This window comes from Armigeres subalbatus, chromosome 1 (genome assembly GCF_024139115.2).
Source record: "Armigeres subalbatus isolate Guangzhou_Male chromosome 1, GZ_Asu_2, whole genome shotgun sequence".
In the NCBI taxonomy this organism is placed as follows: domain Eukaryota; kingdom Metazoa; phylum Arthropoda; class Insecta; order Diptera; family Culicidae; genus Armigeres; species Armigeres subalbatus.
In genome coordinates this window covers 143,940,037-143,952,615 of record NC_085139.1, presented here as the reverse complement: position 1 = coordinate 143,952,615, position 12,579 = coordinate 143,940,037, and the positions used below count along the sequence as shown (strand labels likewise).

Genomic DNA, 12,579 nt, shown 5'->3' with positions numbered 1-12,579 from the left:
CCACTTGGGTGTTAGATTAATCCTTTGCCTTTGGATGCCAGTTGTCTTGGTCCCCTAGACGCCTGAATAGAACTATATCTGGCTTTCACCGTTAAATTAAAAAAAATAATTACAAAAAACTTAAATTCGGCGCCGCAGAAATACGAATAAATCCTCCAAGATATGCTGCTGCTTCGCCGATGATCTTCGCAGAATATTCTTGTACACACTCGGTTGAAAGATTTGATCGAGTAAGTTCATTCGAAGCCTTCAAGTGGGATGTGGAGATCTCCTCTTGATTCCATCGAAAGTGTAGGCAGGCAAAGAGAGCTTGTACCTGTCGCTTCCCTAGCTACTTGTTGTTATTGATAATTTTTCGTTTACATTTGAATCATTTGTTTGAGAAACTGCATAAGTCCATTTTACACTATTTCGAGAAAACAACAAAAAAAACTGTTTTTGAACAAATTTGCACCGAATCTTTCGATTTCTTCGATACAGATCAATAGTTTTTGGCAAAATTCAACACCCTGTTGCACTTTCAGTTCAAAAAAAAAGAAGCAGTAATCCACAATTGCTCTTCAAAGTACATGGACATATGTAGTTTCTCAAACAAACGAAAAAAAATTTCATACATTCCGGGACAAAAATATTTTTTTCGAATTTTTTGCTAGAATACGTATTTTTGGACGAGGATTCAAAATATATAAAAATCTAATTTTGGCCAAAAATGTTACATATGCAGTTTCTCAAACAAACGGTTCATTTAGTTTCTTATTTTGTCTACTTAGTTAAGCTACGTTGGTTTTCCAATGGAAGATTGAGGGAACTACGCATTCCGTGCCAGTGGTCCCTCGGTATTGGGACAGTCACTCGCCGGATTTGGTCTGCTTAGTCAAGTCCAAATCCAATAGAGAGGGTCTAAGATGGGACTAAGCTGAATAAGATTTAGAGATTTTTTAAAAAGAATTAGAATTTCTTGAAAATAGAAGTAAAAAATGTTCGTGTTTTACTATCCAAATAAAAGGAATTATCCCACTTGTTTCTATTTCATACGTCTTTCAAGTATTTATGAATCCGTGATCTTCGTGGAGACCCAATAGCAAACATGGTCTCTACCAACACTCAATGTGTCTTTCATCATGACTGTACGGCTATCAATATTTTCCAATCTATAATTTTCCATTTAAAAAATCATCTGAGCTTCATAATCTCAGACCAATAGTGATTGTGGAATACCGAAAAGCGTCTCGCTCACTGTCAAAAAGGGTTACTTATACAAAATCCTAACACGGAATTGAAAAAGCCCAGCTCAGCCTAAATCTTGCTTGCTAATCGTGAGGTAATTTAAAGTTAAATTCTGACGCATTTATCGTTAATGATCATGTCATATGAAAACAAATAAAGGAAGGCTGAATTCAGTGGCAGTGCATGTTAAATTGGTTGTTGCCTATGAAGATAGACATGATTGAAAATTTTCATAAAAGTACCAGAACCACAATGTGAGTCATAATGGACGGTATGCAGAGGTGAAATAATAATATAATCTTTTAATGTGAAGCTGCAATAACAGTTTCAATTACGTCACCATATCACATCATTCACTTCATGAAACACTTTAAAACACTCGAGACATTTTGCTGACTTTTAGTTAACAGTGAAACCATTAAAGTGGGCTCTCTTTTGCTTTCAACTCGATCGTTTGGACACCCAACTCAGCATGAATGGTGCATAATAAAGGAAAACTTTACGCGCCCTGGCGTAACCGTCATTGTGATACTTCTGCTGGAAGATGAATCAAGCGTTGGGGTTAGGAGAAAAAATCTCATCGCATAATAAGAAAGCAAGCCCCGGAAGGATAATAATAGGAACCGGCAAAGGGTAGCTGCAAACACGCGTCGAAAAAAAATGTGAAAGAAAAAGGGGGAAAAATTACTCACTCCATTAGAATCGAGCTTTTCCATAAAAGAAATACGAAGTTTCAGTAAAGTGTCAAAGGTAAAGCTGTCAATACGTAAATCTTGAAGAGTTTTAATTTCAAGTTAAACGAAAAGGTCAAGAGTTGACACAAATTTCCATCAACTTTTATTCACTGGTTATGGAAAATATAAAAATTTACAATACAATACACGATATAAAAGACACCTTTTAAATCTCATTTTTGATTTTTTGCAATTGATTTTTGAGATACAAATTTTACTCGATCAAAATGTATCAACTAATTATCCGTCAACACGCTCCAGAACGCTCCTGCGAAAGCCGCAAGCAAAGTCCTAATCCATCCGAAACAGTAGAGTCATCGGAGGCTATCAGCTTTGAACTATAACATCATCAATTTTCTGTATCCTGTCATCTAAGTCGTCCTGGTCCTGTTTATGTAGATAGAGGAAGGACTCTCCGAAATTTCATCGGAGGCAAATACTCAGTCGATTCCCTTGATTTGACACCTGATGTACTTTCGGTTTCTAGTAACTTCACCTCCGAAGCTTACAATTCATCGAATAACGATGAAGCAAAATCATCGTTTGTGAACCTTTGTCATACATCTGGCACTCGACCGGCATGCAAGTCTGCCAGCCGTATGAAAGCCCCTAATCACAGTCGTGCATTCCCAGCCAGCGACAAAAATTGCCGGGACTCATCTCGGTATACCTCTCGGTGACGAGCAAAACCGATCCAAAAATTTAGGAAATTCTGCTATATGACCACGCTTTCAGTTTGAAATCAGATTCATAATCATTAATTAAGTAGGAACTAGTATTGACAGTAGAAAAGTGGAAAGGTGGAAGCCTATTTAGGTATATTCGTAGCCTATTCGTAGCAACATAGGGCCGATGCCCACGTAGCGTTATTTCAACATTGTGTGCACGTGGCGTTGAAAAAACGCAGGTGTGTATCAATGCGGTGACGGTGCATTACCGCTTTTTCCTGATGTACAACTGCGTCCTTTGATTGCCGTGTACACGGTGCGTATAAAAGACGCTACGTGGCATCGAGCTTTAGTTTACGAGAAAAGCAAAAACAGTCGTGAACATTATTGGAATTCGAAACGATTTATTGGTAAATAACTACTTTATTGTGGTTCGCTTATTTTCCTACCGTAAGACGGCGATAGGAAGGCCAACTTCAAAACAGTGTGAAAATTGTCCAAGGACTTTTGTTGGCGTTCCCACAAGAAGGAGCTCGTTTTTTTCTTACTATTCGCATTCCACTCTACATATTTTTTGCCACCTTTTTCGACCGGCTCTTCATGAACCTAAATTTTAAATTCATTTTATGTAGGGCCCATGTTCAACGTTCTGAAAAGTATAAAAGAAATCCCCTTTTTCTCATTTCGATTACAAAAATTAACTCATCCACAGCTAAAAATATGTTCCACTTTCTTAAAATGTATATGCATAGAACGCAGTTATATCAAATCAAAAATTATACAAAATTCTTCATCTTACAAAATTTACCTTCATTTATTTCAACTTTTAATGTATTTCTGTGGAATGGAGCGAAAAATTTGTTAACAAGTTTAGTATTTACAAGCTTCATTGCAATTTTATGTGTATTCAAAGCTGTAATTGTATATGCAATGAGCCCCATCAGGGATCATCGGTCACTTCCCCATTTTCCCAACTGTGTGGACTGATTTTTCGGCAATTAATTTCCCAATATTAAATTGGCAGCAACAGACCCGAACCGGATGCCAGAGGCTCTCGTTTTCAATTATAAAATGACAATTTATTCGACACCTTCTAATAACAGCACAGCAGCAGCAGCTATGTGCAGAGCGTCTGTCAGTGAGATAATTAACTATCACTCAGACCCCACGAGTTTCCCTCCGCTTCGATCGGGCCAGGGCAAAAAAATCAACGGATGGAAAAACTTACCTCGCTGGAATGGAGCCGTGCCGGTAGCTCTGTTTGCTCACCGGATGAGTTGAACGTCCAATGAAAAGACTCCGCCGGGGGAGATGCATCCACCTCACACTTGAGCTGCAGTGTTTCATGCTTGAGTGCACCGAGCAGTTCTTCACGGTCCGTTGCGCAAACTGGCGCATCTGCAATTGATAAAACACACCGACACAATGTAGGGTAAATCGAGATGAAAACATTTGGTGAATGAGAGGAGTAGTTTTGTCTGTAGACACACATACGCCTTTTGCTTCATTTTCTACTGCGACTTGATAAAGTGTTTAAATGCGTGCGGTGGTATTTACTCTGTAAAGCAAACATGAGAAAAACCGAATAATACCTAAGTAGGTTTTGTGTGGCTGACCTATATCAATGTTATAAGTCCCACGCATGTAAGACTGTGAATCAAGCAGGTGATTCAAATTTTAGGCATGGATGCACTAAGTTATGCTTTAAATTTTTTGTTTGTGAATCGAAACCTCTATTGGCCAAGTTTCTCAAAATTGAAAGAAAAAAACTAAACTTCACCTTTAACTAATGGGTTCATAAGAATTCAAATTTTGGACTTAGTTCATGTTTTACTCACGCACTCACTTCCACCGGATCTTACGGATTTGGCCATTTCAATTTCATGCATCAAATATTTGCGAATCATGCTATCGGGAATTTTTCCACTTGCAAAGTTGAGTCTGAACAGGTCGGGTGACAGCTCAAACATAATGATTTTTTCTTAATTTAGCTATATGAAAATGATGTGTCACTTCGGATCAATGGCCATGCTTCGGAGGATCGTTAGGTTGAATATTTTCTAAGTCCAAGCAAGTCGAGTGACGGCTCAAACTTCATGGTTTAAGCATTAGACTATTGTATGAGAGTAGCATCACTTTCATCCGTTACCACATATATTGGTTTGGGACTAATCACCATCTCTTAGATGGAATGCACTTTCCAATAGTCGAGATCTGTCCTGGCCACCTCCTTGCGAATGCTGAGGAAGGGGAAGGATGGTTAGTTGGACACCTACTTAAGAAAGATGCAGAGAACTTTTCGACCTCTCATAGGTGCCACGGGAGGTCTTTTGGATTTGTTAGTGTGGAAGGTTATAACAGTATGAACCGTTTTGGTATTGGTAGAACATGAAACAAGACTAAAATAGAAATACAAAGTAGGAAAGGGGCGAGCCTGGATTTGAACCCACGACCTCCTGCTTATAAGACAGAAGCGGTAGCCACTAGACCACCGAGCTCGTTTGGGTTTGCTTGCATTGCGCTTGGGAGAGGATCCATTAGCGGAATCACTGTTTTCGCTGGAGTCGCACTTGGTGTGGCTGCGTTTTGGTATTCTTTCTGCGGTGATGTCCATGTTTTCTTCTTCTTCTTGCTCCTCCTCACCGTATATTAAATACCATCTTGGGTCGGGATTACTGTTGTCAAAATAGGCCTTCATTGTCTTCCACAGAAACCACTTCTTCTTCGAGTTTGTTCACTTGCAAGTCTTGGATGGTCGCCTCTTTTTATTTCAATTCTTCCTGAAGCCGTGTGACATCATTGGTTGGAACTTTGATATTGTACATCATATCGATTGTGGTGTTGTGTGTTGTTGCCGGAGCTGGTCTCGATTTCGCGTTTGGCTTGGGGGAATGAGATGCCGCGGTCAACCATTACGCGTTGTATTTGAACTTCCTTCAGGTAGCGCGGGCATTTCCGGCTCGAGGTAGTTTTACCCTTCTCTAGCTCGCGGTAAACTTTTCAATAGCAAGTGACCCCTCGAACTGGGTCTCAAGGTCGGCTTACTACTGGGCAATCGGAGGGGCTTCGCGAACAACGTGCACCTTATTGTCACCTTACTCAGGTTATTTTTAAACTAGCTATTGGGGTGGAAACTATGGTTTTTATTGAATATGCGTGTGGGTGGAAATTAATTTGAACGAACTATTGATTACGTGTACAGTGGGCGTTTTATTGGAAGTTGTGGGGATGAAGGACGTACCGGAAACGGTACTGCTACTGTTGAAGTCGCGTTGCTGGTGTTCTCGATGACGATGGACGAGCGCTCGCCGAAGATCTTGTAGCCGTTGGGTCCCCGCGGGTGGTGGTAGTCGGAAGAATAATCTGATGGATCGGACAGCAGATCGTTTTGCCTTGACGGTGCGATCTGCTTGTCCCGCTAGCGTCTCCCCTCTTTGGCTTACATCGGCAGAGCACAGGACGATACCGGAATGACTCTGCCGAGAGGAGTTCTCTTTTACGGTTAGGGCACCGATTCGGGCCCGAGGAATCGCTCTTTGACGAATTATAGCCGCGCACGGCTACAGCATTTCGACGTCCTTTACGGTTTAGGCGTAGTGGCCAGCTAGGGACCACTAGGCCGATCGTGTGCTTCGCCAACCGTAGGTTGGCATACAAAATGGCGTTGTACCGTGAGGTACCACAAAAGGTCCTGTGAGGGTAACGGGAAAACTTTAATCAAATGCCGTACTGAACGCAACTAGTCATTAGTTTTACGTTAGTTTTAAGTTAATTTAAGTCGGGTTGCACTAAACCATGCACGTACCTGATCGAACTTAATCACACACCCGTATTTCAACCACTCACTCTATCACTAGGACACTTTGAAAAATTACTTCTTTCGATCCGAAGCACACGAACGCCAGAACTAAAGTGATGGATGGCGGATTTCCATTGCGCCTCAATCCATCCCAAGATGAAGTTTTTCTTTATTACCACCCCCTTTTGTTTCGGGATTTGCGGGCGCCTGCATGTCGTGTTATTGCACCCACTGATGTTCAACATGTCTCCTTGTACCCACACTAGGGCAAATGATCCGATAGTCGTGGGTGTTCCTATAGTTGCGGTAGTACAGTATGCGGAAAATCTAATAATCAAACGCAGCAACCCACTACGTCCAATAATAAAGTGTTATGTCAGAATACAAACCCAGTGAAAACAGCATTGATTATCTTAATAAACTGGTAAATATCTTCAAAATACCTTACTAAATTTTCGCCTTTGCTCCAATAGTTGTGGTAGTGTTCCTATAGTTGCGAGTCCCGAAAGAAAACAATGGGATTCGCAACTATAGGAACACGAATTAAAAAATACCGCAACTATTGGAACAATGTACCAATAATTGGAGTTGTCATTTTAGTACGGAATACATGGAATGCATGCGACGGAAGCATTTTTCCATTAAAATAGATGAGGAAAACTATCGAATATATATCCAAGGTAAGCGAAATAAGTTTTGGAATAATTCTGGGAAAATGAATAGTGTTGGAACGTGCTTAGTTCCTCCACTATTGGATCATTTACCCTACTGTTATACAATTCAAATTTACAAAAACACTAACGCTACTAAAAATAATTTTAATTTTTGAATTTATTAACATTACTAACCCAACACTTAAAAACCTTAGGATCGTGACAATAACAAAATACATTTAGCACATTTAAAAAACTAAAAATCTTGTAACACTTGGTTACAGTAGGGTGCGAGTTCGTTCGGCAAAATTTGCAGTACGGATTATCGGGACATTGCTGCCTTGGCCTTGGTGCGATGGTGCTGTCGTCAGAGGGTCTAGTCATCTCTACCGGATGGTACGTGCCGCTGTTACCACAGCGGGTTGGGGTAGTACGGTCGAGTTGGGCAGTGAATCCAGCTGAAGTTCACCGCCGTAGGGATTACTGTACCTGTGAGGGGGTATTCACTAGCTTACCGTTCTGGTCTCTTTTCTTGATTCTGTAGAGCTCCTTCACGCCTTGGTTTTGTAGCTCGGTCAAAAGTTCCTCGTCTGTCATGTCCATCACTTCGATACACGACACCACGCACTTCGAGATGTTGAGGTGTGGGTGCTCGATGATTGGGGTGCCATCACTCAACTGCTGCATCTCAAGCAGACGCTTGACTTGTACATTGCTACGAACCTTTAAGGTGTAGGATGCATCACGATTTCCTTTGGCTGCTCCATCAATCGTTCCGCCAATGAATGCCTCGACTGAACGGCGTATTAAGAAGGGGTTGGCTGGTAGGAGCTTACTATTGCTACCTTGAGGTCGTACGATTTGGAGTTGCCGGGGCGCGTCGGATTCCACACCGTGGCAACTCACGCTGGACTCACGGGCACGAAACCGGGTTCACACGCGCACTAACGCACAGACGGAACAGAAACGATTCTCCGAAATTTATCGAAATGGCTGCTAAGCGGCCAAACACCAGCAGAATTGAAAAACACTGATCGAAGCACTCGTGTCAAGCTGATCAAGCTGTTAATTAACAACAGCCGTCACACACCGTCTTCTTGCACACGGCCAAAGATGGTCCTAAGCACCTGTCTCTCGAATATTCCGAGGGCTTGCAAGTCCTCCTTAAGCTGTGTCCATGTTTTATGTCCGTAGAGGACTACCGGTCTTATCAGCGTCTTGTACATGACACATTTGGTGCGGTGGTGAATCTTTTTTTTACCGCAGTTACTTCTGGAGGCCGTAGTAGGCCCGACTTCCAGAAATGATGCGCCTTCGTATTTCACGACTATCATTGTTATCAGCCATTAGCAAGGATCCAAGGTAGATGAATTCCTCGACCACCTCAAAGGTATCCTTGTCTATCGTAACACTGCTTCCCAGGCTTGCTTTGTCGCGCTCGGTTCCGCCTACGAGCATGTACTTTGTCTTTGCATGGTGGTGCATTCACCACCAGTCCAACTTTTGTTGCTTTTCGTTTCAGGCGGGTGTACAGTTCTATTACCTTTGCAAATGTTCGGCTGACAATGTCCATGTCATCCGCGAAACAAATAAATTGGCTGAATCTGTTGAAAATCGTACCCTGACTTTTACACCGGCTCTCCGCATGACACCTTCTAACGCAACGTTGAACAACAGGCACGAATTCCCATCACCTTGTCTTAGAGCAGCGGTTCTCAACCTTATTCTTTAGAGGTACCCCTTCGAACGTTTGCATTTATTGAGGTACCCCCCATTTTTTCGCAGTAAATAAAAATAAGCCATAGCTATTACTTGGGATGGCCAAGCCTCTAAAAAGGAGGCTTCTGAGTTTTTTTTTTAATGCTTCCCAGCTCTTTAAAAGAAGGTCCTCATGCCTCTTGAAAGAATAATTCCGAAACTCTTGAAAAAAGGCTTTCGAGTTTTTTGAAAGTAGGCTTTCGAGGTTCCTGAAAGGAGGCTTCCGAGTCGCTTAAAAGAGGCTTTCGAGCTTCTTGAAACAAGGCTTCTCCGAGCATGTTGAAAGACAGATTTCGAGCCTCTACAAATGGCTTCTAAGCCTATTAAAATGAGGCTTCCGAGCCTCTTGAAAGGAGGCTTCCGAGCCTCTTGAAAGGACGCTTCCGAGCCTCTTGAAAGAACGCTTCCGAGCCTCTTGAAAGAACGCTTCCGAGCCTCTTGAAAGAACGCTTCCGAGCCTCTTGAAAGGAGGCTTCCGAGCCTCTTGGAAGGAGGCTTCCGAGCCTCTTGGAAGGAGGCTTCTGAGCATCTTGGAAGGAATCTTCCGAGCCTCTTGAAGGTAGACTTCCGAGCTCCTTAAAAGGAGGCTTCCAAGCCTCTTGGAAGGAAGCTTCCAAGCCTCTTAGAAAAAGGCGTCTGAGCCTCATGGAAGGAGGCTTCCGAGCATCTTGGGAGTAGGCTTCCGAGCCTATTGGAAGGAGACTTTCGAGCCTCTTGAAAGGAGGCTCTGAGCCTCTTGGAAGGAGGCTTCCGAGCCTCTTGGAAGGAGGCTTCTGAGCCTCTTGGAAGGAGGCTTCCGAGCCTCTTGGAAGGAGGCTTCTGAGCCTCTTGGAAGGAGGCTTCTGAGCCTCTTGGAAGGAGGCTTCTGAGCCTCTTGGAAGGAGGCTCTGAGCCTCTTGGAAGGAGGCTTGAGGCCTCTTGGAAGGAGGCTTCTGAGCCTCTTGGAAGGAGGCTTCCGAGCCTCTTGGAAGGAGGCTTCCGAGCCTCTTGGAAGGAGGCTTGAGCCTCTTGAAAGGAGGCTTCCGAGCCTCTTGAAAGGAGGCTTCCGAGCCTCTTGGAAGGATGCTTTCGAGCCTCTTGCAAGGAGGCTTTCGAGCCTCTTGAAAAGAGGCATCCGGAACTCTTGGAAGAAGGCTTCTGAGCCTCTTAGAAGGAGGCTTCTGAGCCTCATGGAAGGAGGCTTCCGAGCCTCTTGGAAGGAGGCTTCCGAGCCTCTTGGAAGGAGGCTTCCGAGCCTCTTGAAAGGAGGCATCCGAGCCTTTTGAAAGAAGGCTTCAAGCCTCTTGAAAAGAGGTTTTTGAGTCTCTAGAAAAGGCTTTTGAGCTTCTTGACAGGAGGCTTCTGAGCCTCTTGAAAGGAGGCTTCCGAGCCTCTTGAAAGGAGGCTTCCGAGCCTCTTGAAAGGAGGCTTCGGGGCCTCTTGAAAGGAGGCTTCCGAGCCTCTTGAAAGGAGGCTTCCGAGCCTCTTGAAAGGAGGTTAGGCCATTAGGCATTTTTGTTCGAGGTACCCCCTAGGGGCAGCGAAGGTACCTCCAGGGGTACATGTACCCTAGGTTGAGAACCGCTGTCTTAGAGCGTTTTCCCGAAATTCTTCACACAGTCTGGTAAGCATCCCAGGGAAGCTGTTCTCGTCCATAATTTTTCATAGCTCTACGCGGTCTATACTGTCGTATGCCACCTTGAAATCAATCAACAGATGGTGCGTTGGGACTTGGTATTCATGGCATTTTTGAAGGATTTGCCGTACAGTAAAGATCTGGTCCGTTGTCGAGCAGCCGTCAGTCAGCCGGTGACAGACGACGGAAGATGATCTGGAATATCACTTTGTTGGCGGCATTAAAGATGGTGATCGCTCGAAATTTTTCACAATCCAGCTTGTAGCCTTTCTGGGTCAGCAACTGAAGTTACTTTCTTTCAAAATTAACAAGAAAAGATAAAAAACGAGAGATTAACCGTATATCTTCCGGCTCTATGGATCGCTCCTTCGGAGGAATAACCAACATCCGACATTGGGTAGGACTAGGAGTCTTTCGGATCATCCCCTTTGAGCTCAACCAGAACATCCCAGTCGTTGGAGTCCGTCTCCGAGGTAGCATGCAAAAGAGAAGTCACCATGCGGTCCACCACCAGGCATTAGAAACAGGGTGAGTGACATTCTCGATGTTTTTCTCTCCCTTATCTTCCTGGAAATATTAACGCGCACCACCCGGCTTGGGGCAATCCAAAGTCTGATTCCCGTGGTGTCGACATATTAGAAGCTTTTAAGTCGGTTGACATGGTGCCGCTCAACAATGGTTTATCAACCTTCTTCGGCGGCCATTCGGCCACCGTCATCAATGGACCACCACCAGTCACTTTTTTCTCCCCGCACTTAAGTGCACGCTTAAAATGACTTACATATTTTTGTGTTCCGTTCACACAAAACGGGCCTCTCCTGGAACAACTCATATTATGAGTAATTACGATGTTACTCATTTTTGTGTAACCGATAGCCGATGATTTTAGGTGAGTTCATTTTACACAGCGAGAGAGCAGTCGAAAATCGAACCTAACCTCAATTGTATGTTTTCAAATTGATGGTAAAGTAAGCCAACTTTTCCATACTTAATCATTATTGATTTTATTGGCATTTATCGGTGAGTACAACATCTAAAGCTCAAAGTAAGAGGGAGCGCAACAATGAAGAACAGTATGGATAGGTGTCACAAGCGAGCGACGAGTATGAAGCGAACAGAAATTGAAATTTTAGTAGATGCAGTTCTGAGAACAGGCCATTGTTGAAATTTCAATTCTGTTCGCTTCATACCCAGGAACGGCTTGGGTAGTAGCATGGTGACACTCTATCCATACTGTTCTTCATTGTTGCGCTCCCTCTTACTTTGAGCTTTAGATGTTGTACTCACCGATAAATGCCAATAAAATCAATAATGATTGAGTCATGTACGGTGATCAAAAAACTTTCCCAATTTTTCCATACTTATTCAGAGGCTTCTCCAATCGTTTCGATCAACAAAACAAAGTGCGATGCTTGTATTCGCACATTTTTTTGTTTCGCCATCAAAGCAAAAAGAAAAACCTCCGAAAAAGTACGATTTCTTGCCTCACATTTTGCACCCGTTCGCCATCATAGCGACCCGAAGGGACTTTGACAGTTCGAGGCAAACTCACTTACACATATCATGCACATGTGAGACATTACACAGCGACTGCTCGTGTTTCACACAAAATTTTCACTCATAGTGAGAGTTGGCCAAGGCGTCGCCGTAATGTGTGGAAACTATTCATGCGATGTGTACTTGACTTTAAGCGTGTGGGAAGTATCTCTTGATCTTTTTGGGAGCAACATCCTCTCAATAATGTTCATCGTCCACGCTTCATTCCTAACTTCTCTCGCAGGCCACCAAAACCGATCAGGACTTTGTTTGCACTATCAAAATTTGCTCTGTTCGTCTCGGATGCTACTGGGAAGTCTATTGCACAAACCAGCAGCCGGTCTGGACGTCCATTCATGGTCGGGCGAAACGCATCGAATGCTAAAAATTAAAAGCACTTCTTCTTGTTCTTCAATGGCTCTACATCCAACTGCTTTTCAACTTCCTCAGTTACCCAAGCAGCACAAATTGTTTCACTACTGAACATTTCACTGTGTTGCAACTACTTGGAAATAAACAATCTTTGCGTATGTACCATCAAATATAACTCTCTTGCAATCTAAAAAGCGCAAGAGGTGGAGCCTACGGA

The 12,579-nt window shown here is 43.2% G+C and overlaps 1 protein-coding gene across 2 annotated transcripts in view; it reads right to left on the bottom strand.

Moving 5' to 3' along the window:
• The window catches only part of LOC134205207 (hemicentin-1-like), a 495,388-nt gene that overhangs the window by 73,321 nt on the left and 409,488 nt on the right, over positions 1-12,579 (bottom strand). For both annotated transcript variants that reach the window (XM_062680249.1, XM_062680250.1), the window contains one exon: positions 3,858-4,027. In XM_062680249.1, the coding sequence (XP_062536233.1) occupies positions 3,858-4,027 (170 nt within the window). The remainder of the gene's footprint in view (positions 1-3,857; positions 4,028-12,579) is intronic.